The 17,617-nt window shown below is 40.4% G+C and overlaps 1 protein-coding gene across 3 annotated transcripts; it reads left to right on the top strand.

The window, feature by feature from the left end:
• On the top strand, window positions 1–7,356 carry PRSS58 (serine protease 58). 3 transcript variants are annotated; one of them, XM_006145072.2, is made up of 6 exons: window positions 1–85; window positions 349–435; window positions 2,551–2,689; window positions 2,914–3,170; window positions 6,884–7,023; window positions 7,111–7,356. In XM_006145072.2, the coding sequence occupies exons 2-6, from the start codon at window positions 396–398 to the stop codon at window positions 7,258–7,260; spliced, it is 726 nt and encodes a 241-aa protein (XP_006145134.1). In that variant the 5' UTR covers window positions 1–85; window positions 349–395; the 3' UTR covers window positions 7,261–7,356. The 3 variants fall into 3 exon arrangements, with proteins under 3 accessions (XP_006145134.1, XP_006145133.1, XP_027626339.1); XM_006145071.1 differs by having other exon boundaries at window positions 1–267; XM_027770538.1 differs by having other exon boundaries at window positions 1–435.
• The last annotated feature ends 10,261 nt before the right edge of the window (window positions 7,357–17,617 follow it).

Below are 17,617 nucleotides of genomic sequence, written 5' to 3'. Positions count from 1 at the left end.
GACCTACCCTCAAGGTTTCACAAAGGGTAGGCCCAGAGAGGAGTAGGCTGTGGAGATACTGTGGGAACAACTTCTCTCAGATTAGGTAGTTTCCTCCCTGAAGAGGAGGGTAAAACTCTCAATTCAATTCCAGGCCCATTTTCTACTGTGTCAGGGTCCATATCTCCTGGCCTCTGTTCTTAGCCCTCTGACAATTGACACCACCGCCTACTCTCATGGAGGGACACCTTTTCTGGAACTGAGTCCTACCCTGAAGAAATTTGGATGGTACCTTTTTTCCAACTCTAGAACCTTTTATTATTTTGACTTGTTTATAGTCTTTCTCTCTCTCCTCTCCATACTTCCCAGAGATCTGGAGCAGCACCTTATACCTTGACAAAGATTTCAACATCACCATGAATATTTTCTTCCTTTTTGCTCTCTTGAACCTGCCTGGTGAGTGTCTGCACATTTTTCTACTTATAAGAAAAAAAAAAAAGGGAAAAAAAATAGTGAGGGAAAGGTGAAAAATGAATAAAAATAGGAAGAACCATTCCAGACTTCAAGTGTAGGATTAATTCTAGGTCCCTCCCCACTGCCATCATCCCCACCAAATTTTTTCATGAGATAGTGCCTGCCTGCCTCAACCTTGGCAGCTTACTTGCAAGAGTTTGGGGAAAGCATGAATAATGATACCCCCGTACCAAACTTACTATTAAGGCGGAGATGCCATCTGACTCTGGCCTCATCTTGAATGAGGTTGATCCTTGGGTGAGAGAATAAGACATGAGGACAGGGACTGAAAGCAAGTGTGCAACCAGTGGACACTGTACAGGGTTGAGGAGCTGGATACCTTCTGATCTGGTTCTGGTGATTTGGGGAAAAAAAAAAACTTGGAGTTTTTAGAAATCCTGTTTCTATCACACTTCACATTCAGTCTATTAGTAAAAAATCTTGTAGTTTCTATCTTCTGAACATATTGCAAATCGAATCACCTCTCACCCTGTTCAGTGCTCAGTACTTTCTAATCCACCATCTCTTGCCTGGATTATCAAGGTATTCTAACAAGCCCCTCTGCTTTAATATACTCTTACTCTCTATGGTCTCCATAAAAATTATCATCCCTCCTTTATGTTAAACCCAGAAGTGATTCCACATTTCATTCAGAGGACAAGTGCAAGTCCTCACTCCATGCCAGCTACACTGACATCTGTGGTGGGCCTCACAAGGACCTCAGGACTCTTTTTCTTTAAGAATTATTTTGTTTAACTGTATTTATTTACTTATTTAAATTTGACCAGAGAGACAGAAGAGAGAGAGAGGGAAAGTGAGAAAGCAAGCCACAAGGTCCGGGACTCAAACTGCAGTGGACTATGTGGGAGTCCAGCCCCCTTAACCACCACACCACCCACCAGCCGCAGAGCCTTAGGACTCTTGCTCCAGCTGCCTCTTCTTCCTAGAATCCCTTAGCTAATCAGTTAACTCCACACCTTCATGTCATTGTTCAACAATGTCCATGAGCTCTATCCTGACCAGCGACTTAATACTGTCTGGCATCCCCACACACTCACACACATGCTCACTCACACACACAACTGGTATTGACTTTCCTTCTTTCTTTGCCTTGCTTTTTCCCCCACAGCATTAATCACCATTTAACAGTACCATTTATGTGTTGAGTTCATTATTACTTAAATGTCTCCTTAACTGGAACATATAAAAGCAAGGATATCTGTTTCATTCATATTACTGCCTAAGTCCCTAAGACAGAGCCTGGAACATAAGTGCTCAATATTTATTTGGGAAATGAATAATTAACCCTTCCTCTTACTTGATTAGTAATTTATCTGTTCTTGTAAGGGCACTAATAACATTCCAACTTGTATGGTTGGAAGAAAGAGATAAGATTTGTTGAAACATTCTAAAACTGGTAAAAATGAGTTGATCTAATATAGGACCCATTGAACTGTGAAAGGTATTTAATAAAGCCTGTATTTTGACATTTATAGACCTAATTGTCTATAATTATTGACAATTAAAGAGCATAGTTATTGACAATTAAAGAGGCAAATACTTTTGTTTTTAAATGGATTTCTTTCTTTCTTATATTTTTTATTCCAATTTATTTTATACATTCCATCACATATGCCACTTAGCTTGCAAAGAGACATTGTATGTCTCCATTTAATATATACTGACTGTCCACACTCTATAGCAGAAACTGAATGACTAGAGAATATAGAAACATAAAAAATGGTTATAAATACCAGATGCAGTGTGGGAAGGGAGTGGATGAAGGAGGAGAGTCTGAGGAAGGGCATTAAGGAGAAAAATAGAAAGGCAAGGCATTTATGGGACAAAGACATGAGTCTTTGTCTGTTAAATTTATTTATCGTATCTTTTTCTTCATGTTTTTGAAAAAAAAAAAAAAGTCATTCCATAGATTCAGTTTGCAGATAAAAGTGCTGGAAAAAATATAGGGAACTTGGAGTCTATCGAATTATTTTTCCTAGGTTTTTCTAGTAATAATTGGAAAAACTGAGAATTTTTTCTCTATGTCTCTCTTTCCAGTTGTTTCCATCTCTCATATAGATTACAGCATTGACTCTATTCCTCCCTATGTGGTCTACTTGAAATCCGATTACTTGCCCTGCACCGGAGCCCTGATCCACCCTCTCTGGGTGATCACAGCTGCACACTGCAATTTACCGTGAGTGATAGGTCCCACAGTTACTCTTCCCTTTGGGTTTTCAGGTTGGGCACAGATACAGACCCCTGCCTAGGACCATCTCTCGATTAAGCAGGATTAGGAAGGCCTTTGGGGGACAGTCAGTGGTAGAGAAAAAAAAGTCTGTGGGGAGGGCTAATAAAGGCCCATAGAGATGGGGAGGTCTTCTCTGTTAAATCTTATCATGAACATCTATATTCTTCTAGGAGGCTAAGGGTGATGTTGGGAGTTACAAATCCATCAGACCCCGATGAATTTAACACACAAGTAATTGGTTATATGAAGATAATTCACCATCCACACTTCACAATCACGTCTATTGATCATGATCTCATGTTAATCAAGCTTAGAAGAGAGGCTAAACTCAATGATCATGTGAAACTGATCAGCCTGCCCAAAGAACCTGCTATTGTGAATACCATGTGTACCATCTCCACCTGGGCCTACAACGTATGTGATATCTGTGAGTTCAAGACATAAATGATTTCTATTGATACAAGAAAATATTCTTCTCTTATAAGCATACATGCTTTTATAGTTTCTTTACTCTTGTCTTCTACAGTTCTATCCACTGAGACTTCTTTTAACTCATTCATTTCTCTATCTCATCTTTCTCTTAACTTGTATTTCACTGAAAGAATTTTTCAAGCTTTTTCCTCCATTATATCTTTCTCTCATCTTTACTTTTATATATGATAGAAGTATTGTCTGTGGAATAAAAGACATTTGTATTCTAATCCTAATTCACTATGTGATACCAAGTCATTCAACCCTGGAATCTCAATTTCCTTAACTTTAAAATGGGACACAACATTATATCAGATGTTCCCAAACTATTTCAGCCAATAAAGCAACTCAGAGCCTTAATATATCATGAAATAACTATTAATGTATTAAATGTAAGACAAATAAATAATATAGTGATAAATTAGACAAAACTCCCTTATGCAAGATTATAATAGGTATACATGGAGAAACAACTCCAAAACATACAGCCAAGTGATCTTTGACAAAGGGCACCAGTCAATCCAGTGGGAAAAGAAAAACATCATTAGTAAATGGTGCTAGAAAAACTGGATCCACCTGAAGAAAGATGAATCTGAACCCCTAACTGTCACCATTAACAAAAATCAACTCAAAGTGGATCAAAGATCTAGACCTGAGACCTCAAACTATAAACCTACTCGTGGAAAATGCTGAGAAAACTCTGAGAGACATTAAGGAAGGCCAAGACTTCTTAAGTAAGACTCCCAAAACAAAGGTAATAATCTCCAAGATAAACAAGTGGGATTACATCAGATTAAGAAGTTTCTGCACAGCAAAAGACACAGTAATTAGTGTGAATCAACAACCTTCAGAATGGGAGAAAATTTTGTAAACTATGCCTTAGATAAGGGACTGATAATCAGAATACACAGGGAACTCAACCAGCTTACCTGGAAGAAAATTATTAACCCAATTAAAAGATGGGAAAATGAGCTGAATAAACAACTCTGTAAAGAAGACATGCGAACAGCCAAAAATCATATGAAAAAATGCTCAGCATCCATCATTATAAGAGAGATTCAGATCAAAACCACAATGAGATACCACTAACCCTAGTCAGAATGGTGAAGATTAAAAAATAAATAAATAAATAAGTACTGGCAGGGATGTGGTGAAAGGGGAACTCTCCTACGTTGTTGGTGGGAATGTAAATTGGTCCAGCCACTGTGGAGAACAACATGGAGGTTCCTCAAAGACCTTCAAATAGAAATACCATATGATCCAGCACTCTTGAGTATCTACCCAAAGGACAGGAGAATGCTCAGTCAGAAAGGTGCTTGCACATCTACGTTTATTGCAGCATTATTCATGATTGCTAAAACATAGATTGATAGAAAGTGGATGAATATAGAAGATTTACTGCTGAGTGAAGCAAGTCAGGCTATGAAACAGAGACATTGTATGTCTACACTTAACATAAACTGACTGTCCTAATTACACTAGAGACTGAAAGACTGGAGGACATAAAAGCATTGAAAATTGTTATGGACACTGGGGACGAAGTGGAAGGAGAGTGGGAGAGGAGAAAAGTGTAAGGAAGGAAATTTGGGGAAAAATAGAGGTAAGATATTTGTGGGACACAGAAATGGTTTATTACCTGTTGACGATGACATGTATAGTATTCTCAACTGGACTGGTCTAAGGTATATTTCATGCTGGGTAAATTATCTTTATAATCTAAATGATGAATAGCAATTGAATATATAAATAATAATAATAAATAATGTTTTTAAAGTTCAAGGATAATATTTCTGAAAGAAACATTTTTAGCTGAAGACATTGAACCCATGCCAAGATTTTAATGCAAACCTGAATCAACTATCTGTAGTTGTCGATTAAGCTAGTAGTGAGTGCTGGAGAATTTATTGCCTGTAAGCAAAATGTAACAATGATATAGTCCTTTATGAAGAATTATTAATGCAACTTTACACATGAGTAAGTTTGAATATACTATGTCATACACTAGTTATCATAGAATGGGAAGGTTTATTTTTAAAAAGCCTGTCAGATTCTATTCCTCCATCCATCTCTATGTTGTTTTTATAGAATTGTGGGCCAGTATACATACATCCTAACAATATTGTTATTATTCATAGCTTTTTAATTGCTCTTTGTAAATGCCTTCAAACTTTGGGGCACATTTTCTTGACTATGTCATGGAATCAATTTTTTTTTTTATTATTTGTGAGAGTCAATTTATTTTTGGAATTAGCCAAATGCCCCATGGTGAACATTGTTTGATCATTTGGGTTATGCCACTATGTCCAAAATGCAGCTCATCTTGATTTAGATCAGGAAGTAGTTAAGTAAGCATTTCCTAAATAAATATTCTCAGAGAAAATAGTGAATCATGAAATTATTGCTAGGCTCTCAAATAAAGGAAGGGTTCTCAAATGTTTTTGTTTGTTTGTTTGTTTGTTTTTAAATCTACTAGAGGGCATGTGCATTCACCAGAGGAGAAAGAGAGAGAACGGGAAAGCAGAAAAAGCACACGGCATTGGGAAATGGCCATGGCACAGTCCCTCTTCCTTCATTTTTCCCTGTCAGGATTTTGAGTAGGCATGCGTGCACACGCACCCAGTGGATTTCTCGACCCACTGAGTCTTGAACTGGGACTTGAACTGCACAGTTGGCCATGTGGGATCCAGCTGCTTTAATCACCATGGCATGGACTCACCCAAATGTTTTATTTTTAAGAATCATTTTTAAATATTTTTTCAAATACTATTTTCACATAAAGTCATGAAAGTAAGCACACACTCCCATGAAGAAAAACAAAATGTTAAAATATATCATTTCTTCCGAGGAATCCTGACAAGAACACCTGCCAAATGTACAGATACTACTTTACTCTTGTTTTTCTGATTTTATTTCAGACTGGAAAATCTTTGTCAGGACATCACTTTTAAATCTTCCTTTTAAACTCACACCACCAGTATGAGTTTAAGAAAAGCATTTTTGGTATGATTTCTTTTTGAGCAGATAGTTATGGTTATTTTAGCCTGACAAATGCAAAATTAGGTTAGATAGCTCTTAATTAATTCAAAGTCTCCAAATTCCATCTTAAAGAAAAATATCTTTTCTGAACATAAAATTGTACATATATGTGGGAATAAATGTGATTTTTCAATATAAGAACACTGTGAGTGATTACATCAGTATAATTGGCAAACTCATTTGCTCAACCATTTATCATTACTTATGTTGAAAAAATTCAAAATCCTCCTTTTTAGTTACTCTGAGATACAAGGCAAGTAATTGCTATCTATATCCTCCCTGCTGTATTTTATAACACTATGGTCGAAGGACACTTTTACTGTTTAAATTTCCATAAAATTTCAAACAATTTGTTCCCTTTTATTGTAAGAATGTTTCACATTTGTATATAAATTCTGCAAATTTAGTCTCTTTCATAAGAAGACAGACATTTGTATTTTGAGAAATTGCTCACCTGATCATCTCCTGTACCCATGGTGTCCCACTATCACAGTTCAAACTTCTCTCTGTGTTCAATCTCTTTTCCTTTCTGGCAGTAGTAGTAAAATATGTTGGGAAACATAAAGTGAAAGAGATATGGGCTTGGTACCTAAGAGAACTCTTAAGGAAGTTTAACTACTCTCTTTCCTGTAGCCAGAGACCCAGACTCAATGCAGAATGTGAACATATCTATAATTTCCAGGACTGATTGCCACAATGCCTACAAAAACCAAGAAATCAAAGAAACTATGATATGCGTGGGCATTGTTCCAGGGAGGAGGCAGCCCTGTAAGGTAACGTAGTCTCAATTCCTGAATATCCCCATCTTATTCCTTGTATCGTTTGCCAGAAAGATAACTTGGTTTCCTTTCTCCTGGCAGGAAGTCTCAGCAGCCCCTGCAGTCTGCAATGGGGTACTTCAAGGAATCCTGTCTTTTGCAGATGGATGTGTTTTGAGAGCTGATGTTGGCATATATGTCAGAATCTTTAACTATGTGTCATGGATTGAAAATGTAATCAGGAACAACTGAACTCCCACTGTATCTTTGAGTTTGGGGCCACATAACAGCTTATTCCCATGCCCAGCCTCAGAATTAAACCTAAATAAACTCCTTGGGTTGCAACAAGCATACCTATCTCACTTCCATTGAACAGAGTGGATGATGGAGCAGTGACCTGTACATACTTGCTCTGTGACTAGACATAATGTTTTCTCACCTGTAGATGAAGATGGAAAACTCAAAACTCCTTAGGCAGTTGAAATTTATGAAGCAGAGATTGCATTCTTTCTAGCAAATTGATAATTGACTTTTTTTTTTTTGAGAGGTTTTCGCTATAGGGCGCGTGCGCTCGCCAGACAGACAGAGACATAGAGACAGAAAATGAGAAATCACCCCCCAGGGGGGATGGTCACACCGCAATCCCTTCTCCTCCATTCTCCTCTTGGGATCTTGGACACGCACGCACATGCGCCCAGCGTGAGTTTTAAGCCACCGGGTCCGGGACGCAAACTGCGGTCAACTATGTGGAAGTCCAGTGACATAGCCATTACACTAACTGCTGGTTCCCAATAATTGACTTTCAAAAAGTCACTCCATAGCCAAAACCCCTGCTACTCGTACTAAATTAGACAACATGTGATTTGGTGAGATAAACATGCTGATTAGGGGATGGCATATATATAATGAACTTTCACGTATTTGACCACACAGTTCGAGTCCCAGACCCAGCGGCTTAAACTCATGCTGCTGTGTGTATGTGTGTGTGTGTGAGTGCCAAAAGTCTCAAGAGAGTAGAGAAGAAAGGATTGCACTGTGGCCATATCCTCTGGGAAGTAGTTTCTTGCTTTCTGTCTCTCTGTCTCTGTCTCACTGTTGAGTGCACATGCCCTATAGCAAAAATATCTCTCTAAAAAAACAAGAACAAAATGCTGATTAGAAAAAGGAAGCTTGACAGGAGTGAACTAACAAACATGTAAGTAAGGAGAAAGAGCTTAAGGATAAAGACTACAGTGTTACTTCAGTTTCTCCTTGCCCTTACAGGTCTCAGCACTGGGAATGGGTAGACTCTGGCCATTCACCTCACAAGAGTCTGGATTGCAACTTGACACATGAGAGATTAATATAAAGCTAACTGGGACTGATGACATAGCATAAACAGGAATTCCAGGACAGATTTTGCTAATACAAGTTTATGCTTTAAATTTATTGTATATCAATTGCTCCAGGAACTCTTCTCCTTCCTAGTTGTCACTGGTAGTTTTTCTTCCTTCATTATCTTTTCACTTCACTTCTGCAGCTTCAATTACCACTTAGAGGTTTAATTGGTAGTTTTATATAGGGTGTTTCCTTTGATCAGTTGACTGAGGCTCAAAAAACAAAAAGGAAAAAGGATTTTAGAGAGTTTGGTCTGCAGTTTCTACAAGTAAACTACTGAAGACTTACACCCTAGCTAGGGGAGAGGACAACTCCTCTCAAGAAACAGAGGTTGCAGCAGTAAATCCTTTGGTTTTTTTTCTTTAAAATAATTATTTATTTAATTTTAATTTCTTATTACTATTTAACTTACTTTAATTTAGGTAATGTGTATTCACCAAAGAGAGGTAGAAAGAGGGGGAAAGTGAGAAAGCAAGCCACCAGGTCCAGGACTCAAACCATGGTCAACCATGTGGGAGTCTGGTACCTGATTTCAGCAGTACATCTTGTCCTCTCTGGAGTTCCAAAACCTCTAGCTCGGTAAATCGTAGTTTGTCAAGTTGGGAGACAAACGTTTTTGTCAATTAAATATTACAGATGGATGTATTTTGTATTTTGTGGTATAATTGTGAGAGCTTCACCTTTACTTTTTTTTTAACTGAAATTTTGGTTATGAAATAGAACATGGTTTGGAGACCAGTATGCAAGAGAGCACCTAAGCCTTTGGAGATGTTCCCCAGCTTGAGCTGTATTTTCTTTTCAGCTTGGCTAACTGGAAAAGCATGCTAGGATTCCTAAGGCCCCCAAACCTGGACTAGTCATTTATAGACTCCTAATAAGCACCCCAGGAGGAGAATGGATTTGTGCCTAAACTCGAGGGCTTCATACTGATTTCAAGGAGCTAATAATTATTAACCTATTACTTACTTCTTAATGTTTTTACATTATATTTACATTTTATCGCTATATATCTTAACATGGCTCTTCCCAGCATTATTAACTTCTTATTTACTTCTCTCCCCAGACTCACCTGTGTTTATGTCCCACCTTTTCATTAGCCCACTCTAAGCTCTTCAGGGACCCTGGGAAAATGAGATGCAGGCCATAAATTCAGACTGCTTGGGGCTAGAAATCTGAATTATTTAATGATGTTCATCTTCTTCTTGGTTCTTCTTGGAGCTATAAGTCAATGAGCTGATGTTTGGTGCTCTCCAAAAAACCTTCTAAATGAAAGAATGAGAAAGAAACAAAAACGATAGTATTTAGAGGAAGTAAAGAGGAAACATGACAGAATGTCCAGTAGCCTAGTGATTAAGGGAGCAGGATCCCACATGACTGGCTGTGGTTCAAGACCCAGCATAACAGCTTGAGAAACTTACCAGGTGTGTGTGGGTACATGACCAAAATCCTGACAGGAGGAGGAAATGTAAAAGAGGAGATTGTGGCATGACCACACCCTATTAGGGGATTCTCTCTCTCTCTCTCTTTCATGCATAGGCCCTCTGGTAATTAAAAAGGAAAAAGAGGAAACATAGCGCATATTCCTTGAAAGTTACACTATATCCAGTAAAATACTGAAAATTGAGTAGGTATTCTATATACTTGTTGGTTAATTGAAAGAGCAACTGAGGCAAAGCATAATTAACAGGTCTCTTAGGTGGCTCTATTCACCTGCATCCTGCAATTTTAACATTAATCCAAACTATGAAGGGATAATTTTGGAGCAGAGCCTGATTTACACGATCTGGAAATATATTTTTCACTGCAAATGATTAGGTTTAATGAGTATATTAGTAATTCTTCTCCAGACCTTTCTTCCTCCCTAACTACATCCTTCCTTTGCAACGATGATGACAAGATCACTATTCTAGGAACACTGCTGGATACCAAGTGTACTTGAACTTTGAAAATGTTCAGAGAACCAATGGAGGATCTCAACTTAGTCTCCATAGGGGCTATAAGCTGTCCCCTGTCTTGAGCTATAAGCTATGGAGAGAACATAGGAATGGGATAGAAAGCCTAGGTAAGTCCTTCTAAGAAGCTCAGCCCCTCTGAGGGCAGAACCAGAGTCAGAAGATGTTCTTTGCAAAGCCCTTTTCACTCTACAACAAACACTAACAGGGAAGCCAAAGAGTAATATAAGAAAAGAAGTCAGGAATTTATTTTCAAAAATCTCCCAATTGGTCAGTGAGACATAATCCCCCATCTCAGGAGATAAGCCTCAGCAGGCTCTGTTTAGGTTGACAGTTTCAATAATCACTAAAATGACATAGTCATACTTTCCAAAATACACAAATTATTAGCAGATGAAATGTATATAAACTAGGAACAAGCCCAAGGCAGGTTAAGATACCTGGGTCTTGAGAAATGAGATTCTTAGTATACTCCATCCCCCTTCAGTGGTCTCCAGGTAAGAGTGGAGGGGGCACCCAAGGATGAAGCACAGCTCATTCTGATTGTCATGTTTATCCTGCACCCCAAATTTGCAGCTCAGTTATCGACAGCAACATCATGTCTACTAAGCTGACCTGCTTTGTGACCCTTAATAGCCACATAATTTCCATGAAATTGCCCTCTAGCTGTCCCTAGGATGGGGATGAATAGAGTAACACTTTGAATGAGATTTGTGAATCTAGGAGTGAGTTTAGAAGTATCAATCCATGCTAATGAATATATATATACAGAATGGAATGCTGTATATAGCAGAAAACCAGTTCCATGTGCTTGGAAAACTCTCACCCTTCTTAGGGAACTACCTCTACACTCTTATTAAAGATGTTTCCATTTATGGTGGAGATCCAGGACATCATCCTGTAAAGTAAGGTATACACAAGACTCTAGAGTTGAGCACCCCAGAATTAAAAAGGAACTACAGCCCACCTGTCATTCAAAAGGTCCAATCTGATGAGAAAGACAAAACTGAGACAGGAATAACAAATTGATGAAGTATAAAAATTGGGTATCCAGTAGACTGAGTTTTTCATTTGAAAATCTTAGGGAGTTGCTGAGAGAATGATTTGACTGTGGTTGGGTTAATCAAGGAAGTCTACCTGAAAGGCACTGATAGTTGGAGTCTGGGATATGAGAGAAGTGAAGGTACCCTACTTAAGATGCTCACCATACAAAGACAGAGAGAGAGAATCTTAAGTGACTGAGTCTCAGGAACTGTCTGTCTTGACTAGAGAAAGTTGACTTCATTCAGGTCACCCACTTGGTTGGTAGTAAGAGGCAAAGGCTCATGGCCTTCTACAGAAGCTTGCTGTCCCCTAGCCCTGTCACCAGTGGTTGATAGGGCAGAGAATGTGCAAAGTGAAAAGAGGAAGTTAGTGTTGGTTTTGCAGACCATTTCTTAACCACTTATTCAACATGTATCTATTGAAATCTTACACTTAAATTATAATAGTAATTATGAATCTTGAGGGGAAGCCTGAGCCAAGGAGAAATTGCAAAGCAAGGTAGTAGAAAAAGCCTTTTCTTTTTTTTGGAGAGGTTTTCACTATAGGGCGCGTGTACTCGCCAGAGAGAGAGAGACATAGAAACAGAAAGTGAGAAATCACCCCCCAGGGGGGATGGTTATGCCACAATCCCTTCTCCTCCATTCTCCTCTCGGGATCTTGGGCACGCACGCACACGCGCCCTGCCTGAGTTTTAAGCCACCGGGTCCGGAACGCGAACCGCGGTCGACTACGTGGGAGTCCAGCAACATAGTCATTACGCTAACTGCTAGTTCCCAAGCCTATTTGGGAGGCTACTCCCTCATACTCTTGTTTTTTCCTTTCTTCGTGCAAATCCCACCACCCTTATGCTTGTTATGGTGCCTATGAGCCTATGACCCCCTGCGGAGGTGCTCTCTAGCCACTGGGTGTCCTCAGTTAAAAGAACCGTTTCTCAGGACCAGAAGACAGTGTAATGGCTATGTCACTGGACTCCAATGTAGTAGACGGCAGTTCAAGTCCCAGATCCAGTGGCTTAAACTCATGCCAGGCACGTGTGCGTGCATGCCCAAGATCTCGAGAGGAGAATGGAGGAGAAGGGATTGCAGCGTGACCATCCCCCCTGGGGGGTGATTTCTCGCTTTCTGTCTCTCTGTCTCTCTCTGTCTTTCTAGTGAGTGCATATGTCCTATAGCAAAGACTTCTCCAAAAATAAAAATGTTAAAGAGAAGAACCATTTCTCCAACTTCCTTATGTTTCTATTTCACCCTTCAAGTTCTATTTTCCATTCCTACAATACTGATCCTGCCTTCCGATGGTGAAAGATGAATTCAAATTTAAGTGTCAACAACTAGGTCAGTGACTCTATAGAATTACTTCTTCAGATTTCTTTTTTTTTTTTCTTCTCATTAATTAGTTTTCTTCTTTTATCATTATTATTTACATTCAATCACTATATACCAATAGAACATACAAAATGAATATTCCCAGCATGTCTGCACTGTATATTAGCATGCACCTATAAATCCAGCTACCTAGGAGGCTGAGGTAGAAGGATCATTTTAATCCAAGAGTTCTTGGGTGTAGTGTGTTATGCTGATCAGCATCAGTATGGTGGCCTCTCAAGAGCAGGGGACCACTGGGTTACCTACGGAGGAGCGAACCGGCCCAGGTGGGAAATGGAGCAGGTCAGACTCCCACATCAATCAGGTTTATTTATGATTTAATAATTGATAGAGCTATAATCCAAAGGAAAAATAATAATGAAATTCTAGATGTTATGGCAGGAGAGGAGGCAGAGATGATGGCAGTGCCTCAGAGTGGTCCTCTAATCATGACAGGTAAAGTCTATCTCTCAACCTCACTCCCACATTCCCTCACTTTTCCTTGCAGACTAATAACAAGTACCTACTTCTTCTGGCCCTGTTGAAGCCTGGTATCAGTCTTCAGGAGATTAGCTTAGCCCCTTCCTCCTTTTACCTTGCAGGACGCTCACCTGCTGCTGCCATCTGATGTGTGGGCGTCCCTAGACTTTCTGAGTATGTCTGCCCTCTCTATGGCATTGCTAACAACATGGCACATGCTGGAGTTCTAGAAAGGGGCAAAGATACCTGCTAGATGACCCTCCTCCACCCATCTCCCTCGTCCCAGTGATGGCACATTCATTGTGCAGAGAGTGTGATGAATTAATGGTACTGTTAAATACAAAGAAGACGGTAACACAGTCCTGAGCCACTACTCTTAAAGGAGAGCAGAGGACCCTGCTGGCAACTATTGAGACAACCACAGACAACCACCCTTGGCTGCAGTGTTAGAAGACACCAAGCTTGGATGCATTCCCTTTAAGCTCAGTCTCTAAGAGCCCCCTGGAGACTGTGTATTTAGAGTTTCATGTGTTTGAGACCTGGTGATACCTCTGCTATCACCTACATGATTTAGCAGGTCATCTCAGTTCTCGAATATCCACTTCTCTATTTAAAAGGAAAAAGGTGATACTTACCTTGTAGGGTTTTTGAAAATTATTAAACAAGAAAATGAAGTTAAATGTAATACACACACATACATGTATATTATTTTATCAGATTGAAGACAGGAGACTCATGTCACATAGATCAGTATTTCCTGTCTGAATAACACAAGGATAACAATATGCATTCAGTTAAACAGCATTGCTTCAGCCCCTATAGAGAGCCAGTCTAGGAGTGCCGATTTAGTCAGGGTGGAATCAAGATTCTAGGCAATGGTGTTTAGGCATAGTTCGTGGTCCAAGTGAGTCACTGTGCCTGGGAAGTCTCCAGAGAGCACTCCTATGAATTCATCCATGCTCGGTGCCTTCCAACACTACAGCTACAGATGGTTGTCTGTGCTTGTCTTGACAGCAGGGGTCTCTGCTCTCCTTTAAGAGCAAGGCTCAGGGTTTCTCTGTGCTGCCATCTTTTCTGTATTTGACAGCCTCTTGGTGGTTCTGACCAAGGATCTCTCAGGGCTGTTTTCAAACAGAGGTGCCCTGCCTGGGAGAAGAGAGAACACGGAGGCATCACAATGTCCCCAGGATTCTGGGCCAGACTCAGGCTTCTTCCTAATTATGTCCCCTGGATCTGGGCAAGTGTTCACGCACACCTGAGAGAGCTGAGAGAAGATCAACACCTGTGACCCATGCCATGTCCTATGTCTGAGACAAGAGAGAAGGTAAAATAGAGATAGCAGAAAAGAAGGATACTTGTGGTGGTTGACTGAGAAGGCTTCTCTGAGTGATGGTCACACTGCCAGGTTCCTCCCCAGAACCCAAGAATCCCAATTTCTGGGCTTTCTTAATGAAGAAAAATGAGCAGCTAAAAAGAAAAAAAAAAAAAAAAAGCAGCTGAAGCCACCAAGTTTGGAAACCTGATCATATGATTTGATTTCTGGACTCAGTTCACCATTGGCAGGATGATTCAGATAGCTCCATAGTCTGCAATCAGCAGCTACAAAGTTTGATATCTAGAATCTAGGATGATGCTGAAAGGAGGAAAAAGAAAGAAGAAAGAAAGAAAGAAGAAAGAAAGAAAGAAAGAAAGAAAGAAAGAAAGAAAGAAAGAAAGAAAGAAAGAAAGAAAGAAAGAGAGAAAGAGAGGGAGGGAGGGAAAGAAGGAAGGAAGAAAAAGAAAAGAAAGAAAGAAAAAGAAGAAAGAAAGAGAAGAGAAAGGTAAAAAGAAAGCCATGAGAAAGTCTATACCAAGGTCTGCAATGACCTGAACTGGACGTGAGATGTCACCAGTAACAGCTGGACTGGCTAGACGGCCTTCACTCCCAGGCATCTCAGTCTCTCCACATGGATTAGTGGCTCTTCCATTCCAAGGCTTCTGTCTGTGATTCACCTTTGATTAACTTTCTGCTCCCCATCAGACCCCACACACTTCACATGCTTTCTGTCTGAAAGAATCCCCTATACACATCAACTTCTCTTGAGGACTCTGTGTCTGCCATTTCATCAAGTCCCAACTGGTCTCTCTATCCTAAACTTTTATTCTACCTATGAAGCCAGGGCACGAACAGTGTGGACCTGAAGTCTCATGGCAGGGGTAGAAGATCCATGTAGATTCCGAGGAGGACATTTTTGCAGTTCACTTTAATTTGCTGCTGTGATGGGGAGGGCAGAAGGGGGAGACCTATGAATGCATGTGTTTCCATGTGCGTCAGGGTTTGGGGTGGAAAAGAGAATGACAGAGAAGCAGACTGGGGTTACAGGAAAGTGAATAAAGTGATATTTAGTAAAAGGGGCTCAGAAGTCACCTCAAGTGCAGTCCCTTGTATGTATCTTGGGTAAACTCATTCTGTTTTCAAATACCTGGGGAGGCCTTTGGTGAAAGCCTGAGTACCTGGTCCCTCTGTTCTCTGACCTAGATTTAGATAACCCATGGGGAAAGAATGCCTTTTCTAGACAGCACATAGAGCATTATAGGAAGAAAGCCTGGGCACATGTGGAGAAGCCATCTTCCTCAACAGCATACAGATCGGGAACATTGTCTCTTGAGGATGATGTGTATAGTATCCCCAACTGGACTGGTGAGAAATGTATACATGTTGGATATTCACTTTGAAAGCTAAGTGACATATGTGATTGAATGTATAAAAGAAATTGAAATAAAAAAATATATTTAAAAAAAAGAAGATCAAGAACATAAAACCAAAGATGAGGGAGGTGGCACCCAATTTAGCCTGCCCAGCCCCAGATTGGCCAAGCCAATGTCACAGACAAATGACTCTTGTTTCTGGAGGCCCTTATGTGGAAAGGTAGTGGTAGAGGGTGACAGATGGGAGGCTGAGCAAAGGGAATGAAGAGCAATTAAAACAGGAGTCCTGCCAAGTGTACTTGGTCTCCCAACCACCACTATGCACATCACAGAGAATGGTGAGCAGATGGTGCCCCCTGATGGCAAACTCACTCCGCATGTGCTGAGGAAACAGTCCTTGGCAGATTCTCTGCCCACATCCACCCACACTACCATTAGAAATGGAGGTGCATTTAACATGAATCCTCCTGCACTCACTCCCAGCAACATGCCAGGTACCTGCTCCCTTGTTCTACATCCTCTTGGGTAGAGAAGCTCTAAGCTAGAAGCAGAGTTGCTCAGTTCATGTGATGCTGTTCCTGCCTCCCATCCCTGCAGTGGTCTCGGGATCCTGGATCTTATTTCTATTCTCTGTGTCTGCACTTCCCAGTAGATTCTCAGCTACTTGCCTCGAGCCTGAGCCTCCTTGCTCTGCCCCCCACTCCCCTCATAGTCTCAGCTCACATTGTGGACTTAGGTCTGACTCATATCTTTCCAGTGCAACATTGGGTAGGCCCTCCACTGCAGGTTCCAGACTTAGTTCTTTCTGAGAGTTGTTCTTTTTTAAAGATCAGCTTGAGGGACCAGCAGGTAGTGTAGTGGTTAAGATGCTGCACTCCCACATGGCTGACTGCATTCAAGTTATAGATTCAGCAGTGTGAAAATCACACTGGGCATGTGTGCCCATAATCCTAAGAGAAAAATGGAGAAGGGATTGTGATATGGCCATCCCCCTACTTTCCCTCCCTGTCTCTCTCTTTCTAGCAAGTGCAAAAATCTTAAAAAATATCAATTTTAGGTTGGGCCATGAGAACTTTAGGTGGTGATAAGCAATAAGAATGGAGGTCTAATCAGAAAAATGGGTATTTGTGCCATGGGTGTGAGTGAGGGGCTGTACACTGAGAGTCAGCCCACCCCTCTTAGTTTCCAGCATTTCTCCAGGTTTCTCCCCTCTGGAATTGATCCTGATATTAACATGCCGCTTGCTTTCTATGTGCTTACACAATGTGGAGAAAATAGCTAATACCAAAGAACTGTTCTCTGTGTCCTACATTACACTAGAGGCTTCACTTAAACTGTGCTGTTCAGTCCTCATGGAGGCCCTTTAAGATGGAGACTTACTACCTGCATTTTTACAGACACAAAAACTGAGATTTGGGAGGATCAAGAGATTTTTCCCTAAACTTACGTGACAAAGCCAAGGTCTGCACTCAAGCCTTCCAAACATGGGGTTACATGAATATACTATGAATACAGGCAGAATGTTCCCTGAAAGGCAAATGGGAAATCGGCAGAGTAAGTCCATTTGTAATTACAAGGCAAGAAGGGAGGATCTGGGTGGGAAGAAGCAGTCTTGGAGGGCTGTCGGGGCAAAGGAGGAGGGCTGACTCTAAAGTGGGAACCAGGGAAGTCTGTATCTGGTTTTGATTCAAATGCCCAAGGAGTGTT

The sequence above is a fragment of the Tupaia chinensis genome, unplaced genomic scaffold (assembly GCF_000334495.1).
Source record: "Tupaia chinensis unplaced genomic scaffold, TupChi_1.0 Scaffold000140_1, whole genome shotgun sequence".
Classification (NCBI taxonomy): domain Eukaryota; kingdom Metazoa; phylum Chordata; class Mammalia; order Scandentia; family Tupaiidae; genus Tupaia; species Tupaia belangeri.
This window is presented reverse-complemented; position numbering and strand designations above follow the sequence as displayed.